The sequence below is a fragment of the Emydura macquarii genome, unplaced genomic scaffold, assembly GCF_026122565.2.
Source record: "Emydura macquarii macquarii isolate MOO-44397 ecotype Brisbane River unplaced genomic scaffold, CSIRO-AGI_Emac_v2 contig_1253, whole genome shotgun sequence".
Taxonomy (NCBI): Eukaryota; Metazoa; Chordata; order Testudines; family Chelidae; genus Emydura; species Emydura macquarii.
Genome location: NW_027131390.1, coordinates 79,362,928 through 79,373,485, shown reverse-complemented (window position 1 = coordinate 79,373,485; position 10,558 = coordinate 79,362,928). Strand labels below are relative to the sequence as shown.

Sequence of the window (10,558 nt, the reverse complement as noted above, 5' to 3'; positions counted from 1 at the left end):
AAGCATTAAAAATGTTTAAATAGTACTCCAGCTAACTGTACTATATTTTCCATTAATTTAGCACTTGTTAGAGTTCTGGATTGGTCCGCCATGGAGATCTCTGTCCATAGGATAGGTAAAGCAAAGTTATAGTTCAAACTACTGAACTTGCATTTCTCAGACCTGACATGGAGGGATGCAAAGTGAAAGGATTCAGTCTCCATTTTCATTCAGTAGTTAACTTATCTGCTGAGAAGATTGATGATTTGAGTGCCAGAATAGCAATTACGGTATTTTTTAAAGTGACACTTTCCCACTAAGAAATTAACCAAAGTGAGTATCTTGCTTCAGGTGTCAGATGACAATCTTTTGTCATTATTTGCCTGGGATAGTGATATGGAGGGGATATCTCTTTTCTCATATTCAATCCCTGAAGTCATGCAATACCCCCAAAATAAAGATATATATATATTATTAAATATGGGTTCAACAAATTATATTAAATAATGTAATAGCAAATTGGGAGGTTTTTTTCATTAAAATTATTTTTAGAATGAAATTTGTTTTTATTTTCAGATTTAATTTAAAAACTTTGAATGTATCTGGGATGCAAAAAAAAATAAAATTCAGTACTAACTTGAATGAGCTGATGGGCAACATGAGTGCATCTTCAGTGCATGTTCTGAAATGTTGCTGCACCTAGGCCTGGTCTACAGTAGAAAATTAAGTCGGCTTAACTACATCACTCAGGGAGTGTGAAAAATCCACATATCTGAGCAGCGTAGCTAAGCTGAACTAACCCCCAGTGTAGACAACACTAGATTGATGGAAGAATTCCTCCCTCAATGTAGCTTCCATGTCTCAAGGAGGTGGATTACCTGTGCCAATGGGAGAACCTCTCCCGTCAGCTTAGGTAAAGTCTACACTGAAGTGCTACAGTGTCATTCTACAGTGACGCAGCTGTGCTACTGTAGTATTTCAAGTGTAGACAAGCTCTCAGGATCTACTGTCATTTTGAAAACAAAAATTTTTACACACAAGAGGGCTTTGGTGTGTGGCACAGCTTAGGTTGGGTAGGTTTTGTTTTGTTTTGTTTTTGTGGAAGGACTAGAAGTTAAGTGGCTATTTAACTAGTTCCTTTCAAATTGGTCAACAGTTCAATGTTATCAGCAATCAGACTTAAAATTGTAGCCAGTCATTTGGGCAAATTTTTACAGAAAACCACAATCCAGTTTAATCCTATTATTTTGGGAGGAGGTAGAAATCCATGTATCCTTCCTCCCAAAATATATCACTAAAATCAGGGCCGTCTGAAGTAATGTATCATACTGAGTGTTTATGGATAAGTAAAAGAGATTTCACATATACACGTGCACATTACGTGCACTACAAAATGCATCACCTCCAAATAAATGATGTTCCAAATCTGTATAATAAAATGTGGTTCCAGTCACTACTTAAAAAAGGAGAATATCTATAAAGAGTACTATTACAGTGGCTACAGTACAATTCACAAAACAACTGATCCAGAATTAGTCAATATATTAGAAGTAATTTTAATTGGTTAATTCAGAATATTTTCACTTTTAAATGCAATAAGCCACAAAATAGCATTCAAAAATATAGTGCAAAATAATTTTGTTTTATTTACAAATCAAGTGCAATCCAGCTTCTAGAGCTTTTTCACCCAAAGTTCATGTTATACTCTGACCTGTTGAATAGAAATTGTGTGTGTGAAGCATTTGAGAATGCAATTAACTCATTTATTAGTCATCTATTAACAACAAGGAGGCACCCTCCAATCGTATTTTGGTAAATAAAGTTACATAATATTAAAAAATATCTGTCTGCATTTGAAAGAGATTCCAGTGCTGCGACACTACATAATTACACATGAAATACTTTTCTCTGAAGGTTATTTGACTGTAAAGTTATTTTGCAGCGACAATTATAATGCAAAGTACTTTCTGTTTATAAACTTTTCTTTGCATCTAAAGTTTATAACCATTTCAGTGTAATGACTTTTCCCCCTGCACCTAGGAAACTGCCTTGGAAAAAAAGTGTTCTAGCAATAGTGTTTTAACTTGCAAGGTAATACTCCTTTATTGAGCTGGTAGAACTCCACTAGCTGGATGAGATCAGTAAATCTGGTGTGACCATCATCCAGTGTATAGAATAGCTTTCCATCATCTTCCAGCTGTAAAATGGGAAAAACAAAAGATAACAAAATGCCATTGAGCTACAGTATTTGTCAGAAATTCAAAATATGCACATTGTTGATCTTTAATGAAATCAGGCCTTGAGACATCTTTGTGTAGATTCATGCTCCTGAGTTATTTATAGTCTGTGGGAAAGTTTAGTGCTCATTCATAGCAAATTCAGAAGTGACCACTACAAAATTAGTGCATTCTCTAACTTCTTGTCAATTTTAGGTAAACGTATAAAGTAAAAGGAAGTAGGGTGAGCAGACAGCCAGTGTGAAAAATTGGGACAGGGGGTGGGGGCTAATAGGTGCCTATATAAGACGAAGTCCTGAATATCGGGACAATGTCTATAAAATCAGGACATCTGGTCACTCTAGCAAGGCTGAGGATGTATTAGAACATAAGCCCATGAAGACTGCCAGCATGAGCCTATTGTGCCTTTGCTTTTATTCTGAAAGAACATATGATGATAACACATGCAGAAATTTAAGTGGAACCATAAAAAAGACAAACCTAAATAAAACAAGAAATTTGAATTTAGGTGCCTCTCTCTCTCTCTCTCAGAACAAAGAGGTTTCAAGTTATAACTACTTTTTGCCCTACACACATTAGCCACAATATTCTGTGTAACTAGTTTATTTTGTGTAGCAATGGGTGGCTGTACATTCATAGTTACTTTGGTGTACTGACATAGCCTTTGCTGAAGAGGGTACTTTCAGGCAGCAGCTGTCTACTGTTGGTTACCATAAGCACAGTAATATCTGGATTGGCGCAGGAGGCAGCAAAAGGGGAGCAGGAGGAGAGGAAAGAGAGAGAGGGAGGACTCCTGCTCCTCTAGGGTAGCCATGTGTATGAGAGCATGCTAACCTCAAGGAAAGAGAGGGATGAGAACTGAGAGATATCCATTGTAAGGTTACCTTGGCTGACTTTAAAAACCACCAAAAAAAGATTTCCCATTTTAAACTATTATAAATTAATAGCCCCATAATTTGCATCACTCAATTTTTAAGCAATGAAATCTTTAGCTAATAGAATATCCTCAATCAGCAGAAAAGAGAATCTGAAGCCTCTTGGTATTAAAACATTTGATATTTAACAGGAATATTGATCAATGAATGAAAGAAGGTAATTTATAAGCAGTGGATGGTCATGCACAAAAGAACACCCTGAAGTGGTGATAGCATTGCAGTATCAGACTGCAGCACAGGGGAAAGATGTAACCATCCTTCTGGAAAGGGATAAAATTAGTTCTCTTACCTGTAATTAAGGTTTCTCAGTATAAGCAGCAGTTGCACTGGCCACAACTACTGGGTTATCCTACCCATTCTAAGTCAGGAGACAGCTTTTAAGTTCCTTTATTTCAGATTTCACCAGTCCAGGGCAAACACTACTAGGTAAGGAAGTGTTAACATATGTCATACTGTGGGTCTCAAAACTCCTATTTTCCAGCAAGAAATATGAAGATGCACTGTCATCCATGGGACTCTGTGCATGCATACAAACTATCATGCCAACATGATAGGCATTGCAGAACTGAAATATTCAGGAGAGCTGAGGCATATGTTGATCAGGAATAAAAATTTAACAATGTTATTTTGTTATTCCCAAACCTAGGTTTGCCTTGAACTAAACTGCATGAATATTTCCTGGAGGGAACCACACAGCTCTTCAGCAGATTAATGAGGAAACCATATTGTCCAAGAACCTGACATGTTCAGCCCATTTGCAAGGTTGTTATTCTGAATGATCAAGCCTTTATTAGAAGCTGATTGTCTGAGAATTGGTATAACTATATCCTCTCTCTCTCAACTTGGACAGCTGAATAGTCATTAGCTTTCTAGACATTAGAAGAGCAGAATATATGGTGATTTTAATTGGTAGTTGTGGCCCAGAGTCATAAAGCATAAATTGGGAATGGAACATACATCAATGAAGGGTTTTTTTGTTTGTTTGTTTTTAAAGATAAGGAACATTCAAACATTTTCATAGTGTTGTGTATCTCGTAATAGAGAAATTGCCTCCTACCATATTCCCTTCCAACTTCCCAATTACACATCCATTTGTGATCATGCAACATTCCTGCATGAATTGCTAAATAAATTGCTAAATTGGAGAAGTTGGAGAAATCCTGCTCTACATCCATTAAATACAGGAACTCTTTTGGTGTGTTCTCTCAGATCAGGCACCCAGTGCAGAAGCAGACATTAACAACAGATTGATTTAAGTTTTACTCATCTAAAATTTGGCAAAAACCTCCTGTCCTTTTGGGATTTGAAACATCTGAAGTTTGTAATCAGTGGAAACTGGGCTGACTGTATTAATGTCTTAATTTTTTACACAACTAAAACAATTTGTTTATTTTCCTGATCCCTGGGAAAAGTGGAGGTGAGGAAGTAGTTTGGAGGGACAAGCAGCCCTTGTCTAGGATCACTAGGTCACATTTGTCCATGAATGTCATCCTTCCTTCTAAGCAATTAATTAATGCAGATGCTGGAGTCACCAGAATTTGATGAGCATCTTTTTTTTTTTTTTTTTTAATTATTTTCACAACTCCTTTCCAAATCTATTTTACGAAAGTGGGGCATGCTATCTTTCAGACTGGGGGAAGATTAAAATAATCATGGATTTGAAGGAAAATGTCTTTTAAAAAAAAAAAAAAAATCAGCAAAGTCTCAGTGCCCCTTACTCTATCCAGTGAGGTTAGTCTCTTCCTCATCGGGGAACACTCTTGACTTAGGTAGAAAAAGGAAGGATCAATACTTGGAATGGATGAGAATTTTAGAACATTGTCCTTTTGGACCTGTTATAATTTTAACAGGCTCTGTTTCTGATGCTCTTTCTTTCTGGCTTGAACTGTTCTAATGTCTGTGGTATAGGATCAACTGATTTGCCTCTTTTACTTTTAAGACACTCTTATTTGGATAGAAGTGATGCAGACAAACGTTCCTCAGTTTCCAAAATGGCATGAATAAATGTGATGAGATCTTCCAAATCATCCCATGGAAAAGATGGCCTGACTCTTGGCTGTGAACGCTACAAAGCAGATAACTCCTCTTCCTCCACCAAGAGTCCTATTTCAGGAAAGAGAGGTTTTAGCAGCTATACTTGTATTTTTTTTCAGCATTTCTGTTTGGAAGAGCAACTTGCAGAGGAGTATGAGAAATGACTGGGTTTTTTGAGAAGGGAAGAAGGGTCAGAGGGGAGGGGAACTTTATACCAAGGAACTGGAGTTTATTGCACTGGGGAAGTTAAAGAACCAGGGGCCTGTTTCCTGATAGGGAAAAAGAGAAGAAAAGTTCTGAAGTTTGCAAGTCAAAGGAGTGCCATCTTCTTGGGACTGAATTATTCAGTTTTTGTATGTAATCCAAAAGGCTGTTTCAACTATATAATATCTGATCTAAGGGACAGATAGGAAACAACTGGATAATGGAGGTCCATCCTCAGTGACCCTGATTACAGGGAACCCAGAGTGGGTCCAATGAGGACAATTACGTTGACAAAGAGAAATAGATACTGGTGCCAAGGGTCCTCCTCTTTGGATCATTTGGCCAGAGATACCACCACCACATCTGTCTAGGCAGTGCAAAACTGTGGACATTTCTTCCTCCTGGCACTGACTTTGCTGGATGGTTCACAGTGCTTAAGGCATTACAGGCTGGTTTTCAATCACTAGATCAGATTTACTGAATCCCCTGAAGAATTTCAGCTCTATTGTGCAGCCAAGAGGGAAGTTTCTAGGATGCTGGCTACAGGTTAATGGAGAAGCATGGAAAAATACCAAATGGTGGCCCTTTGATGTTTCTCACTGGAGCCACTGAGCACCAGTGGGGTCAGGGAAGGGAGGGGAAAGAGCATTTGGTGAAGTGCCCCAGTTCCTCAGAATAGAAGAATCCCCTGAAAAACCCAATAGGGAAGCTAATTACCAACAGGCCTGGAAATTATGAGTAGAAAACTGAGTAGGAGAGAGGTTCCTTGTGGAGAGAGAAGTAGTACTTGTGGCTCTCCTTGGTAAAGGCAAAGAGCTATAGTTAAAGCAGGCAATGATAATATATTCCAGTATAAAGCAGGATAGAAAGAAAGTGGAAGAACTTTAATACCACCTCCAGAGTCAGTGGAAAGGATGGGATAGCCACACATTCATGGCAAGAGCATCACATGCTATGTTACTGCTTTTACTGAGAAAGTATGGAAATATGGCTGTACCTCAATAAATCCACCGAGGATTTCAAGGTTAGCCACAGATACTTGATCTGAAAAAGCACTGTATCAATTTTAGCAAAAAAAAAACAAAAAAAAAACAAACCACAAACAAAACAAAAAAAAACCACTGAGGAAAGTGAGAAGACCTTTCTACTCTGCTGGCCCTTGTACACAGATATGCCACAGTAACATGAGGCAGGAAATGGGGCCCTGAACGAAAAAGACTGGGCCCTGAGACATGAAGGAAGCTCCTCAGAACAGAAGGAGTGCCAATGTATATGGCTGAGAGCTCTAACCTAAAAAGGTCCATCTAACCAAAATATAAGTAAAAAGAGGTATGTGTCCCAGGAGCTGAGACACATTTGAAAATAAAATGTTATTTTCATCCTATAAGAGGTGTTTCTATTTAGTTTGAAAAATAGATTTGCCCTCATGTTAGGACAGCTCACACAAAAACCGGTCACACAAGAACTAAACAATAGGTGCCAAATCTTATAACAAATCAAAGAGCAAGTTCCATAGATGTTTAATTCTATCTATGCAAGGTTGTTGTAGCCACGTTGGTCCCAGGATATTAACAACTACGGAAGCTGGTCCAACAAAAGGATATTACTTCACCCACCTTGTCTCTCTAATTCTGTCTAAGCATTTCCACAGTGTCTAATACTATAGTACCAATATCTACCACATGTATCAGAAAAAATATCTTCATAAGTATGGCATGCTATTACATCTTTTCAATTATATACAAATTAATAAATGTTACTTACTGGTACAATTTGAAAGTGCTTTATTTTTAATCCATGGCTCATAGACAATACAAACGTTTTGGGGTTACTTTGGCTATCCCGTACCAAGAAAACCCTAGGAGAGAGAGAAGGTATTTTCAAAGTAAACTCATGTTGAATTGTTGGAAATTTTTTGTAGCTTTCCAATGAACACTGTAGTGAATTACAAACACAGTATTAGTTAACTTAAAAATTAATTCATTCGATCAATTTTTTACCTAAGTTTAATTTAAAGAGTTCTTCTTTAAATCTTTCTATGTTTTGAAAAAGCATCATAATTGGAAATACAAGCTTTAAAATAGTCTATTTAATCAGTTTATTATCCCTCAAACACTCTAAATATATGTATCTACACAATGATAGATATTGCAGCTGTTAACTTTAAATACTCCGTATGTCAATGTCAAGGTGTATCTCTTCATCACAGATGTAAAAAACATGTTTAAGAGTTAGCACTTTTAGCAAAGTTTTGACATAGATCTTGACAGCTACCAAAATCACAAACTATACAGGGCTAGAGTGCTAAGAATTGGCAGCCCATGCTTTTTCACATTGGAAGCTTGGAATTGTATTTGTAAAAACTTATTATTTTTCATCAGAAGATGCCACAGGCACCAATCACCAACATACTGACATATGGCAATTTTACCTTAGAAAGTTCTTCAGAGTGAAAGAGAATATTTCAGTTTCTATATTCAATAGTCCACTTGATACATTACTTGTTTCTTCAATTCTCCAAATAGTAAGGCTGGAAATTTCAAAAGAGGCTAAGGGACTTAAGTACCTTACTCCCATTAAAATCAATGGGATTTGGGCATCTAATTCCCTTAAGGACTTTTGAAATCCCAATTTACATGGGTTGCTAATGTGGCATAAGAGCATATGCATATAAAACAGCTTACAAAGATAGCAGTCAGTTCAATGGAAAGTTTATAGGAAATATGGTACAAGACTTTACACTGACCAGATTGTATGCGTATATTTGCCAGTCGTAACAATTACTAACTTCTGTACAGCAGGAAAATTCCCCATTCAGGATCTCAAGTTTACAGATTACTGGTTGTTTTATTGCAGAGCTCCAGTAAAATATTCTTAACTGTCAACAGACCCAGTCTTAGTTGGGCTGTTCTAAGATTTGCAAAGCGGTCCCAGATCAGTTTTTGGGACAGCCATTGTTCTGGGCACTGTTGCAGCTGGAGGGTTTTCACAGAAGTACTGGCAATAGGAACTGCTATGAAGAAAGGATAGAATAGCAGCTGCCCTCTTCTGCTTCAATTAATCCTTGGGGCTAGAGCTGGAATACATGCAGAGGAGAATGGCTTAGAGGCATAGAACAAAGCAGTTGCTATAGCTGGAATGGAAACAGTCTAGGACTGGATGAATAATACAGAATTGAGAGAGGGGTAACCACTAGAGCTGTCAAATGATTTAAAAAAAATCATGAATATAAAGTGCATAGTACTCACTGTAAAAAAGATAAACAAAAGAAATTGTATTTTTCAGTTCACGTCATACAAGTACTTTAGTGCAATCTTTTTATCATGAAACTGCAACTTACAAATGTAGAATTTTTTTTATATAACTGCACTCAAAAATAAAAAATGTAAAACTTTAGAGCCTACAAGTCCACTCAGTCCTACTTTTTGTTCAGCCAATCACATAGACAAACAAGTTTGTTTACATTTACGGGAGATAATGCTGCCTGCTTCTTATTTACAATGTCACCTGAAAGTGAGAACAGGCATGCACATTGCACTTTTGTAACCGGCGTTACAAGGTATTTATGTTCCAGATATGTTAAACACCGTATGCCTTCATACTTCAGCCACCGTTCCAGAGGACATGCTTACATTCTGACAAGGCTCATTAAAAAAAATGTGTTAATTTAATTTGTGACTGAACTTCTTGGAGGGAAAAATTGTATGTCTCCTGATCTGTGGTTCTACCTGCATTTTGCCATATATTTTGTGTTACGGCAGTCTCGGATGACAACTCAGCACATGTTGTTCGATTTAAGAACATTTTCATTGCAGAATTGACAAAATATAAAGAAGGTATCAATGTAAGATTTCTAAAGATAGCTGCAGCTCTCGATCCAAGGTTTAAATCTGAAGTGCCTTCCAAAATCTGAGAGGGATCAAGTGTGGAACATGCTGTCAGAGTCTTAAAAGAGCAACACTCCGATGCAGAAACTACAGAACCCGAACCACCAAAATGAAAATCAACCTTCTCGGGGTGGCATCTGACTCAGATGAGAAAATGAACGTGCCTCAGTCCATTCTGCTTTGAATCATTATCGAACAGAACCCATCATCAGAATGGAAACATCTTTGTGAATGCTTTAGGAGCTTTTAAAGCTTACATAACGCACAAACGAAAGTATCTAGGGATGTAGTTTTTAGACACACATCTAAAAACTATCATTCTCTCCCATTATAAATCTATTTTATTTATTTAGTTGGGGTTGGTCCTGCTTTGAGCTGGGGGTTGGACTAAATGACCTCTTGAGGTCCCTTCCAACCCTAATCTTCTATGATTAAGGCCTTCCCATATCTAAAATCCATCAACTTCCCACCTCCATACACACACACACTTCAGGTGTCAAAGCCCAAAAAACCCTGATTTGTAAGAAGTTCTCCGCTTGACCAGATGCACACTGACCCGGACTCTTTGCTGATGACATTATGCTGCCCATATATCAGAAGCCTACTAGTTTTAATTCCTGGTTGTCAGCAATTTATTAATTAAAAAGCCTTTAAACAGCCACTAAAGATAAATATCATAACCATAATTTTATTGCAGCTTCTGCCAGGCTTTAAGCAAATATAATTGCTTAAAATTTAGTTGATACAAAATGATATAACCTCCCAGAGTACACACTATATACACACAGAACTGATGTTGCATGTCAGTTATAAATGTATTTTATTCATTTGTTGCCTTTCCTAAACTCCACAGAGAAACTAACAAATATGTAAACTTGGATTACAAGTAAAATAAAGATTGATCCCCCAACGCTTTCAAAATTATTATTGTATTACTTCACCTAAACTTCGCAAATAGTAAAACTTGGGAGGAATGATGGCCTAGAAATATGCATACAAACTTTTCAGAACATAGACAAGTTTGTAAAATTGCTGGAGATTAGATCTGTGACTCATTAGTATTCCTTTCATCCCCTGAGAAAGCAGTTGTACCATGATTAGTCTCAAAAAATGCTTTAAAATTGTTGCTATCTGTAATTAGGTTCAGCATACTCTTCACGTGATGGCACCATTATCAGCCTGCTGCAGTTCCTTTACATAATAGCCCTTGTTAAACTATTAACTTTCCTCTTTTTTAAGCCAGTATGAACACTATTTATCAGGACTCACATTAGAACAGCAG

At 37.1% G+C, this 10,558-nt stretch overlaps 1 protein-coding gene across 4 annotated transcripts in view; it reads right to left on the bottom strand.

Moving 5' to 3' along the window:
• Positions 1-1,530: 1,530 nt before the first annotated feature.
• Positions 1,531-10,558, bottom strand: part of GRB14 (growth factor receptor bound protein 14) — a 97,301-nt gene continuing 88,273 nt past the window's right edge. For 3 of the 4 annotated variants that reach the window (XM_067549349.1, XM_067549350.1, XM_067549351.1), the window contains 2 exons: positions 7,154-7,247; positions 1,531-2,176 (listed from right to left, as the gene is read on the bottom strand). In XM_067549349.1, the coding sequence (XP_067405450.1) occupies positions 2,045-2,176; positions 7,154-7,247 (226 nt within the window). In that variant the 3' untranslated portion in view covers positions 1,531-2,044. Of the gene's footprint in view, positions 2,177-3,440; positions 3,574-7,153; positions 7,248-10,558 lie in introns of all 4 variants that reach the window. The other variant, XR_010919879.1, reaches the window with a different exon arrangement.